Source organism: Malus domestica, chromosome 11 (assembly GCF_042453785.1).
Source record: "Malus domestica chromosome 11, GDT2T_hap1".
NCBI classification, from domain to species: domain Eukaryota; kingdom Viridiplantae; phylum Streptophyta; class Magnoliopsida; order Rosales; family Rosaceae; genus Malus; species Malus domestica.
The window spans coordinates 17,749,490-17,761,693 of NC_091671.1; the positions used below are offsets into that span (position 1 = coordinate 17,749,490).

General features: G+C 41.0%; 1 protein-coding gene and 1 non-coding gene across 2 annotated transcripts; one reads left to right on the forward strand and one right to left on the reverse strand.

The window, feature by feature from the left end:
* Positions 1-4,700: 4,700 nt before the first annotated feature.
* LOC114819557 (photosystem I subunit O-like) lies at positions 4,701-7,612 on the forward strand. The gene is made up of 4 exons (XM_029088668.2): positions 4,701-5,058; positions 5,174-5,243; positions 5,513-5,695; positions 7,346-7,612. Exons 1-4 carry the CDS (start codon positions 4,974-4,976, stop codon positions 7,440-7,442), a joined length of 435 nt encoding a protein of 144 aa, XP_028944501.1. The 5' UTR covers positions 4,701-4,973; the 3' UTR covers positions 7,443-7,612.
* Positions 6,688-6,759, reverse strand: TRNAQ-CUG (transfer RNA glutamine (anticodon CUG)). The gene has a single exon. It is a non-coding gene; the product is annotated as a tRNA-Gln (tRNA).
* Positions 7,613-12,204: the final 4,592 nt, after the last annotated feature.

Here is a 12,204-nt window from a genome sequence, read left to right on the forward strand (position 1 = left end):
TTCAAAAATCAAAGAGGCACCACTCTCCGAATTCCGGAAAGGCACCACTTTTCACACGCAACATCAACTCCTCGGGTACCACAGATAACTTTGCCAAAGATCTCTGACAAAGTTTAGACATATAAATTTTAAAGGTCCAGCTACCCTACTATTACTCACAAAGGTAAAGGAACAACACCACTACTTAATAACTAGAAAGTCTCAATGTGTGTCAACCTCCGTGCTCCAGACAAGCAGACCTGCAAAAATGCTCAACCCTTCCTCATATCTGAGAGGGCATTCCCAACGAAGCCTCTCGAAATACTCAGTTTTCTTCCCCCCCCCAATAATACCTATGCAAACCAACCACACCAGAGCAAGAGTATCTCATATCATCAGGGTCAAAAGCAAGAGTATCCCATATCATGCTTTTTCCCTGTCTTTTCCTTTGCCCTTGTTCTTACCTGCAAGACAAGGAGAAAGAGAGCAATCAGTCAGCACTTGGAATCAAGCTTCCAGTTAGGAACTGACTGCCTGGAACCCTTTGCCTGATTACTTACCTGGCATTGCTCTCGAGTACTCATCTTCAACATCTTATGCTTCCAGAAAAGATACCACATCTGCCTGAGGAACAAATAGGGAAAGTGAGAAGGATACAAGGAAGCATGTGGAGACAAGCGCAACAGAACACATGCCGATTCATCTATTACTTCGTCAACAGCAAAAGTATCTCATATCATCAAGGTCGAACGCACTCTTGATTTGATGGACTTGTTTTGACCCTCAAATTCTTGAGTCGGCCTTATACTTTGGAGGAAACCAGAAAACCCTCCAGCCCAGTTCAAGAATAAGCTTGTGGAAAGTTACTTCTTCAAAAGCAAAAGTATCTCTTATCATCTCTTCTCCATTTGCTTCTTCTTATCCTTGGTGCTATTTATGACACAAGGAGAAGGATAACAATCAACCGGAAGCCGAAATCGAACCTCCGATCCAGGTTACTTGCTTAGAAGTCTGATTGCTTACCTTGTCTGTTACCTCATTCGGCAAATCTCCTAGCTCGGCGACTTGGGGGACTCCTACTATAAGGTTTGTATCGCACTTGACCAAGCTCGAAACTACAAGTAAGCTTCAAGTGAAATTGATACATTACCTTGTGCATCTTCATCGGTTAAAGATAGCACCCCTGGATGGAGGAAAAGTACTTCTAGAGAAGATGCCACATCTACATATAAGATAGATAAGGCAAGTGAAAATGATACCACACTTCGGAACTTAGAAGTTTCTTGATTACTCAATGGCTTGGATCTTGCAAGTCCCCAACTGAGGAGCTTCATTCACTCAAAAACTTAGGGGAGCACTGTTTATACCATACTTGACCAATCCCGAAACTACTAAGCACCAGTCAACGTTATACCGTCAATGACCCAGAAGAGTTTCCCTCCAACCAGGAGGCCAATCATAGCGTGACACGTGTCGACATCAGAAGCCAATCATAGTGCGACACGTGTCGACATCATAAGCCAATCACAACACGACACGTGTTAATGTCATAATGAAACTAGAAACTCTCTTCTATAAATAGAGATCATTCTCTCACAATATTTCCTAATGTCGTTTGTACTAAATCATTCACTAGTACTCACTAAATGAGAGCTTGAACCTATGTACTTGTGTAAACCCTTCACAATTAATAAGAACTCCTCTACTCTGTAGACGTAGCCAATCTGGGTGAACCACGTACATCTTGTGTTTGCTTCCCTGTCCCTATCCATTTACTTACTTATCCACACTAGTGACCGGAGCAATCTTGCGAAGGTCACAAACTTAACACTTTCTGTTGTACCAAAGTCCTCGTTGATTTTGTGCATCAACATTTGGTAATCAAGCATATTATTGGGATAAAATTAATTTGAATAATCAAATAACATACAATATAATTGGAACCAAATTGACACAGCACCACGGACGAAAGAAGTGTGCAAGTCTAGCTATCTGCAAGAAAGTAGATAACCGACGTCAAACCTTGGTACCGGTAGAGCATTGGCCAAAGGCTCTCCAACGGTTAAGTTAGTAAGCGTTATTAAGACTTAAGCAGTAGACAAGAAAGTATTGTGTGTTAGGGAAGCGTTACCAAAGTTATGCCTTAGATGAGGGTATAATAGTTAAGACCTATGGAATCCGTATTAAGTTGGGAGAATTCAAGAGGATATTTAGGAGTAGATATTGTTTTTCTTACAAGTGTGATTACTTGCAGTGCATTCTCAACCCTTATAGATTGTAAGAATCTCCAAGTATAGAAAAATCGTCTAATCCCCAGTCGGATTAGGTTTATGTGTGTTGCAAAAATAAGAATGGTCAATCTCATAAAAGTCATGTATCTTCGTACCCATACATATGAACCCAAGTATCACACTATCAGTCTCTGCGAAGCAATGAAGGCTTTGAGTTGAAATCAAAATTCATATCTATAAGCATAAGATACATATGATGCCTCAAGTCTGATAACTACTTGCAAACTACAACCAAAAGTTTTGTCATGTTTGACATCTGGTAAGCATCCATACGTTTAAACTTCTTAGGGGGTCAATGTTTAGTGAACTTGTTCAACAAACAAACACCTATATATCCACCATGTACCTAGCAAGTGTAGCACATTTTTGCTAACCCATTGTAAGTGAGGGGTCTTAGGTTCGATTCTCGCCAAAGGCGAATTTGAACCACATTATTGCTAGCCCATTGTGAGGATAAGACCACCCCTTAGACCTGGCATTCGTATCGTGTTTCTCGTTTTCGTACCATACCCGATAGCTTAATGGGTTGTGTTGTGTAATACTCATTAAAGTAAACGGGTAATATGACCCGACCCGTTACCCGTTAAGAAAAATATATTTTAAATCAATAAAAATGAAAATGAAAAACATAATTTGACCCCAAAAAAATGTAAAACATAATACTAAATTAGTATCTACATACTAAATTTCGGAGTTGATCCCTTCATGAAAGTTGTAAAGTTTTTTATTACGAATGATTACATTTTTCACACTTCTACAATAATTATTATTCATTTTATTAATTTTGCACTCAAATAAAAAACATTGTTCATGAGATTTGGAGGGTTTTAAAAATCTAAATGACCATGTAACCATCGTCTAAGTGTTGAGGGTGCAATTATGAACGTTTATTATGCTTTCACATCTTTCAGACTTATACATTAATGATTATAAATTTGTTTATTTTGAACTCCTTTAAAAATACTATTCATGAGAGTTTGTATGGTTTTAAAAATTCAAACAATCATATACCCATCCTCAAAGCGTAAAGGATGCGACTACGAGCGTTTACATATTTTTTTCATATTTTTCGCACATGTAAATTAATTATTATAATTTTTTAATGTGTTTGGTATTTTTAAATTATTTGATATTTGTATTTTTAATGTGTTTTATGATTTTTAATCTCAATCTTTGCCTATAATATACTATAAAAATAAATAAATAAATAAAACTTAAATTTTAAAATAATAATTAATAAACAATATATACATATTCATTATATCTTGTATTTTATAGTAAGTTTTTTTAATAGTTTAAAAAATTAAAATCATCAAAATAACTTTTTTCTTATCATGTCGAAACAGGTTACCCGCGTGTTACTCTCATGTAAACCTGTTAAGGACCTATTATTAACGGGTTATTATCGTGTGACCTGATAATGACCCGATTAGTTATTGTGTTGACCCGAAACATGTTATTTTCGTGTTGTTTACGTGTTGTGTTAACGAATCATGTAAGAAATTGTCAGGTCTACCACCCTTCCCCCCTTAGACCTATCCTAATTTAATTTTATGAACATTTTAACCTAAAAATATTTAAATTCCAATAATTATTGAAAAATCACTAAACTGATGCCATAAAACTTGTTGAACACTATAAAAGAATACAAAACACATGAAATAATTTTTTTTTAATTACTTTAGCCGTTGAATTTAAATTTGAACAGTTAGATCTTTTTTTTTTACCGTTGGATTTTATCATATTAGATCTTAGTCGTTAGATTCAATAAATTTGTAAATATAAAACTAAAACAAATGCACATATATGGTGGGCTAGCCCACTAACCCAGGGGAAATCGTGAGCTAAATTTACCCCATAAATGAGTTTTGGGTTCAAACTTATATTTGTCTCAAGGGTTGGAGCAAGTTAGTGGAGGTTTAGAACCTAAAATTTGAGTTTTACTCTAAGGGTTGAAGTAAGTCTAAGGGGGGGCTTAATTTCACAATAGGCTAGCAATAATGTGGTTTAAATTCGCCTTTGGCGAGAATTGAACCTAAGACGAATTTGAACCACATTATTACTAGCCTATTGTAAGGCTAAGCCCACCCCCTCCCCCTTTAGTATAGATAATATCATTTGTTTAAAAAAAAATACACCTATTGTAACTTAGTAAAACATAATTTTTGGTAAAAAGAAAAGTATTTTCATGTTATGTGACCGTCTTGACTATTTGTAGCGTTTTTCTTCTTTTTCTATATATTTGGAACAAGATTCAGAGTTTTTAATTCGTTTTTCTTATTTTTCTCGTCCTTTGATCTTTAGCAGTCTTGAATTGAGTTGGGTTTTGTTAGCTACGAAAGGCAAAGGCCCATCTTAATTGCCCTGATCTAATATGGATCTAAATTCGCAATCTTTACTTGAAACTCTGGTGAAATTACATCGTACTACATGATCACACACAACATGCTGACATTGCTGAGCTAGCACATATCTTCAGCAAGATGGAAACACCTTTGGTGGTGTTAGATGAGTGAGACCCCACTTTATCATATGAAGTCACACGTGGCAGATGATCATTGATCAAACTCCATCCATGCAAATCCCTTCTATCTTCCCAAAAAATCTCCATCAACAGCTGACAAAACTTAATCTCGACCACCATCTTCACCAATAATATTTCTGACTCACTCACTCCAAAACTTACAGCTCTGAACCGAAAAAATGGCAGCAACCATGGCGACCGCATCAACCGTGATGGGGCTGGGCAGTTCCTCCCTCTCACCAAGCAGGACATGCCTCTCTTCAGGTTCATACTTCACATACACACACACGCACACGCACACACACATATATATATATGTGCTCTCACTAAAATGCGCCTTTGTACAATATACTAATGTTGCAATGCTCTTTAATTGCAGGCTTTGTGAAGCCTATTGTGGTTGGCAACCCTCTGAGGCAAGATAGGGCTTCTGGAGGAAGGTTCACATGGTAATTTACCTAGCTATCGTTTTTTAAGAAGATCATGACCGTTGATTTTGTTGTTGTAACGTAGAAATTGTTGTATGCGGTTGTGTCAATGTGTCAATCGTATTAATACAGGTACAATACGTGGTTTATATAAGACAATACGCGGTTAATTAATTATAATCAATGTTTAGCCTAAATTAAGCAGACAATTAATGGTCAGATATCCATGCAATCCATGCACTGATGCATATATGGTTTTGTTTTGTGTTGAATGTGTTGGGAACAAACAGTAGCTTTCAGAGAGATTGGCTGCGGAGGGATCTGAATGTGATTGGGTTTGGGTTGATCGGATGGTTGGCTCCGTCGAGCATACCATTAATCGGAGGTAAGAGTTTGACTGGGCTCTTCTTTGAGAGCATTGGTGCTGAGCTCGCTCACTTCCCCTCACCTCCTGCTCTCACTTCTCAATTTTGGTTAGTAACCCTTCTTCTAAATTTTGTTCCTTTAGTGTTTGATCTTGTTTAGATTGATATCACAGGTTTTTCTTTGTTTTTTTTCTTTTTTCTTCAAACCCAATATTGCACTCCAAAGGGCACAATTACGACATCTAGGCCCAAATGGCCAAGACAAATACAACTAGCCCAGCAAAAAAAAAAAAAAAAGTTTTTATCACAAATGAACTCTAAAATTGACTCCCACCATCAAAATGGTCACTAAATTTAAAAATTCTGAATATGGGTGTTGCAAATCAATGTCATCATTCGGTTGAATATTGGAGTGGTGGACCACAATGTGCAACATCAACACACTAACAGACTTTCTAACATAATTAAGATGGAAGGATGAGAGTGATTTGCAACACTCATATTCAAGAATAACATTGATCAATTTTCAATTTCTTGATAGAGTGGGTCAATTTCAGAGATCATTTGTGAAAAAAATCCAAAATCTTTTATAGGGCCCCTACCACATATATGCAGCAAAACTCCCTTAAAATAATCCCAAACAACCCCCAATTCCCAAATTAAAAGTTTTTCTAATACAAGCAGATACTAGGGAAGGTGAATTGAATTAAGGTGATATGGGGGTAAAGTTGTAACTAAATGAGCTACAAACAGCTAGAATCCCAAAATAAAAGGTTAAGTGGTCAAAAATATACTTGCACTAGCTCTTTTATATGTACTTGAGCGGTTAAGTAGGTTATCTCACTAATTACGTTTTATAGAGTGACTTGTTTGTATTCTCGATCAGTTTTGCATGTTTACTAATATATTGAGCTATTTCAAAGCGACATAAACTTGTCTATTAGATATAAGATTGATTAGGTCGTGTGATAAACTTAATCGTGTGACGAAGAAACGTAGCACTCCTTGAGATAAGGAATTAGGAGGCTGGTTATTATATGTTTGGCATTTGATTCTCAGTAAGTGTAGAAATAAAAAAGGGGGAAAAAGAAAAGAAACGAAGGTCCCACCGGGATTTGAACTCAGGTTACTGGATTCAGAGTCCAATGTCCTCACCACTAGACCATGGCACCGTTCTTGTTTTATTTAGTCAGTTCACTTTCTAGCTATCTAAAGAAAAACATTAATTACATTTTTTTTTTTTGAATACATCAATATTTTTACATTAAGGGGAGGGGAAGTTTGGCTATGCCACACTAGGCTAATTACATTCTAAATCCTTTTAAGTTTGGGTCGTTTTCCATTGTAAATCCTTTAATTTAGGGTGATTTTCTAATTGGGCCATGAGGATTCAAAATTTTCATATTATAGCCTGAGGTCTTAAAATGGTATCAATTTGTAATGACAACCTAATATTTCAAAAATAATCCATTGGGAAACTTGAGATTAAATACTAAATACAACAAACAATTATTCTTTACATCTCTACTCTTCTTCATCCCTCATTTTCCCGATGTGTTTTTCCTCCACCATTATAGTTATCAAACGGGCTCTAATTTTTATGACTTAAACTAAAGTAATGAGCTGAACCCTCGTGCAAGTGTAAAGAAAGAGTATTACGCTTTTATAAGAAAAAGAGCAAAACTGGCATTCAATCTAAATTTTCTAATGTTTTTTGCTTCAAGTAAATATGACGAGGATATACAATTTTTTGAGCAGGTTGTGGCTGATAACATGGCACCTGGGGCTTTTCATCACCCTTACCTTTGGGCAGATTGGCTTCAAGGGGAGGACTGAAGATTACTTTGAAAAATGATCCATTTTTAATTAGTTTTTGTAAAATCTATATATATGCTTAATGTTCAGTTATCTCAATTTCTTTTCCTTTCGTCTCGTACTGTAACTGCACAACTTAATCCTCCTGAATCAATATTGTGTACCTTTGTGTAAATAAATATGTATTCAAGTCTGTCTACTGACAGTAAACACAGTGACCACTAGATAAAAAGAATTCTAATGACTGCAAAAAGAATCCAAAATTCTAAATTACGGTCTTCTGCAATACATTGAATACACCAATGTTTGTACGATTGGATTAAAACGGTTATAATCTAGTCATAAAAATAATGCATTCTATACATCGGTGAATAGTAGAATTCTCGCCTAAACTATCAGTAAAAGCGAGTTAAAAACTGAAAAAGTTGCATGTGTGATAAGTTCAACCAATTCACAAAAAGATTTCTGTTTTGATGTATCAGGTTTATAGATGAACTCAACATTTTGTACAAGTTTAGTTGAGACAACTGATTGCCATGAAAAATCGGAGAAGAAGGAAGGTGGAATTAAGTCATTACATGTGGGGTATTTTTTTTTTTTTTTTTTGGTCAAACAATAGATTTGTTAGATTAGATGTTAGATTAAGGAGAAGACGGGGTTGGAACCTGATAGTGATTTTTACCACCTGCAAAAGTAGAGATAAAAGCACATAAAAATACTTGCAAGAGTATAAGGTTATTATAGTATAGCAACTCAAGTAATGTCGTTTTCCATAAGGATTGCATGAATAATTTATACTAATCTTTAGCTAATTATTTAGAACAAAGTTGTGAAAATGATGTTTTTGGAATTTAAAATAATAAAAACGAATTTAAATTAAAAACAATTAAATAAATCAACTAAAAACCAATTTAAAGAAAATCAATTTGTAAAAGCCCTAGGGTTCAGCTGTTACCTTAACAATCCTACGTAGTTCTTCCAATTACTTATGAATTGCCCATATTTTGAAGGTTAGGTTTTCCTAATATATACCCTACTTGGAACATCCAACGTAGAACGTATATCTAACATGCAACCCGTACGGACGTTCGGATCAAATATGAACATGAAAGACTCATTATGTTTTATGAAAAGCTATGTAACCCTGTTGACCCTAGAAACTACAAAAACCTACGTGGCGCGCAGGCCGAGTATTTTCTAAGCTAACTACGTCCTTCGGTGATTGCGGGGCGTGCCAACTCGTCGGCCGAGCTCGGCCGAGGAGTAAATTTGATGATGTTGCGTCGAGCGCGCCGCTGACTTCTGTGTCTTGCGATTGCGGCCGAGGAAGGAACAATTCTCGGCCTCTTGGGTTCTAGAGCCTGAAGACAAGGCTGCTAATTTGCGAAGTTCAATCTCAAATTCGGCTGTCAATGTGCCGAATACAGTAACCTGGTAACACCTCACTTCGCCGAGAAGGCTGATGAGATGACCTCGACCAATAGGGATTCGAAAATCCTTCTCGACCGAGACTTGGATAGGTAACCAGTCGTCCTCGCCGCAGTGCTGTTGATGCCAACGGAAGATACTGCGAGACCGACTGACTCTACGGTGACAGAGCTATCTATGCCGACTTAAGATATCACCGGTTGCTTCCACAGTGTTGTTGATGCCAACGGAAGATGTGTCAGCGAAGAAAGGAAAAAGAAAAATCACAAGTTGTGAGAGTTTGCGCAGGGCAATTTTGTATTGATTTTGTAGGCCCTTTCCTGATGCACAGCGTCCCCTATTTATAGTACTGAACCTTGAGTCCGAGTTTACCTCCTACTCGGACTAGGTTTCCCTCTCCGGATCACCTCGACCAGTCCTACACCTATTAGGACTATGAACCTAGTCCTTAGCTAAGCTGGATTAATTTCCTGGATATCCGATCCCGTCGAGACTCCCCATTGCACGAGGATTCGTCATAACCGCCCTAGGTTTGGACTCCCACGGGTTGACCGATCCATGGTCCTTTTGCCGCCCGGCCTCCTGGGCCGAGAGTGATCCTACCCTCGGCCCAAACTATTATTTTGGGCCCAAACATTGCCCCCTCGCTTCTGAGGTCCTCGGCTTGAAACCTTCGGCCGAGTTTCGGCCTTGAAGAAGCGAATCTACCACTTAGGATCCTAATACCCGAGTTCCAAGGCGCATTTATTGAGCACGATCGCACGATCTTGATCCTGCTAACCCACTCGCCACGTGGCGTCCTCTAACATGGCCAATCCCCCATAATGACGTCTAAGGCGTGCGGCAGCCTAAACCGTCTTGCCATCATGACCACTATCTCAATCCGCGAGCCACTACCTCAGTCCGTGAGCCCACTTGTCATCGTGCGAGCGTCGAACCGTCTTTCGTCATTAATTTCGCCGTCACACGCAATCCTGCGCCCCCAAAACCCTGACCTTCGGTCTTTTCAACCGCATTTCCCAAATGTTCGTCATGATCGACAATTCCTTCGGTCGATTTTGCCCTTTGTTTTGAATTTCGAACGATTGCTCTTCCCCCTATAACTCTATAAATACCGAAATTCCCTCATTTGTACCTTTACGCTTTCAAACTTCCTGAAATCCTCTGCCATTGATTTCTAGTGCATTTCTCCTATTCCAAGTCTTCGTCTTTAAATCCCCAACCCAGACAACCCTTCTACTTCGTGCTTCTTTCTCACAATGGCGTCCTTCATTTCCAAGCTTTCCAGGGAGTGTGACCAACATCAGAAGATTTTTTATCGGAGCTCGATCAAGACCATCCGGTTTGAAAACGACATGAGCACCCAGTACCAAATCCTGGGCCCTCTCTTCAAGGCTACAATACCGCCGACTATCATCGGCCTTCTACAGGAGCACTGCCTAACACCCTTGCTTCAAGGGTTTGAATGGTCGCGATGGGATGCGGCTTAGCCCCAGGGCTCCTGGCCCTCGACGACCACATCCTGGGCAGCCTGGGTCATTCGAATGGAACGACTCTTCGGCGAGCAATGGAAGGCTCTTGGCATCTACGACGCCATCCTCCTTTCGTCTATGGAAATCGTTCCCGACAAGGAGCTTCTCCAAGCCGCTCTGTGCTTCTGGTGCTTGGCCACCAACACAATGGTCCTTCCTCTGGGTCCCATTGGTCCCACCATCCTGGATATCACTGCCATTCTGGGGACTTCGGCGACTGGGATCCCTGTCGACGCGACCCTCTCTGGGCATCCGTCGAATATCGACCTGAAAACGCTCTTCGACCGTCGGGCCTCCGAGACCTTGAACCGTGACGGTCATATCCCGTCGAAGGAAGACATTCAGAAGCTCCACAAGAACTTCTGTAATTACAACACCCTCTATCTCCACTTCGCCGGCCGAGGAGAAGAGGACATGCGAGAGGGAGAGCATGAAGCCTTCCTCTTCTACTGGTACAACAAATACATTTGTTGTACCAAGTCAAACAAGTGTTTGGTCGAGAACATGCCGGTAGCCGAAACCCTGGCTAGTGGTCACGTCTTGGCACTGAGTTCCAACATTCTCGCCCAACTTTTCCGCTGCCTGGCCGAGGCGACCCTCCACAAGGTCGACCCACACCAGAATGGTCCTCTCTGGATCTTCCAACTATGGTTGCAGGTATACTTCGCCTCCATTCGGCCGGCCATAGCTGAATTCTCACCAACAGAGGCGCTTGGGCCTCAACTGGCCTCTCGATCGACACCTCCCCATCAAGCCGAAGAGGTATTTCGGTACCTCTTCGCTCTCGACGACTTCTCCAACGACGAGTTCCTAATATGTCGTCGTCGAGACTACCCTTCCTCCATCAGGCTGCCTACCTCCCCATGGAGCGCGGAGGAAGACGCCGATCTTCGTCAGACCTGGGGGTCGTTTGTGCTTGCTCGCGACCTCCCTCTCGGCTGTGATGGGAAACGGTCAGGTTGGGAAGTATATCATCCGAACTTCCTTGCCCGACAGCTCGGCTACCTTCAGGGCTGCCCTATCCCCCTTCTCTCCTCCCGAACGGTCCTAAGCCGTGGACGCGAACCTCGTTCCTCTGAGAATGAGTGTAGAATCGCCGTGAGGGAGTTCCAAGAGCGCTGCCAAAAATTCCGCCTTCGACCAGCCACCCCGGAAACCCATTGCACCGACACCTTTGGCGAGTGGTGGGAGAAATACACCCAGGAATTCTTTGGTGCGCCGGTTGAAGATGTGCTTAGCAGACTCTTCGGTGACCGGCCTAAGAAGGCCTCGGCCCCTCATCCTTAAGGTACCTGTTCCACTTTCCTCCTTTCCATCAACCTTGCATATTGATTTGCCTTACTAAATTGTCTTTATCTTTTTAGGTAGTCGGCCTTTGAGGAAGACGGAGGCAGTTGCCGCTGCCACGGCCGGGAAAAAAATCGTTCGTGGCCCAAAAGGACAAACCCGCTGGTAGGGCTGTGCTGATCAAACGGCCTCGCCAAGAGGCCGAGCCGGCTGTTGAGCCTTCCCCGCCTGCTAAGCGGGTTAAACAAATGGCGAAGAAAGGTGCACGGGAGATCCACGTTATCTCCAGTCACACGACGACTCCCAGTGCTTCCCCTTCTCCCGCCGCCGGTGATTCTGGGGTCGAGAAACAACCGGCTTTGGCCGCAGAGACGGCCCTAGCGCGGCCTGCCTCTGTGGCCGACGCATCAATTGTCCCTCCCTCTATCGAGAAGGCACCTGTCTCACAACAGGCGGCTTCTACGACCGAGGGAACCTCTCCCAAGAATCCAAATCCCTCGGTCCTCGTGTTGGAAGAGAGTGAGGGGAGCGACGAGGTCCCGCTGGCGCATCGTC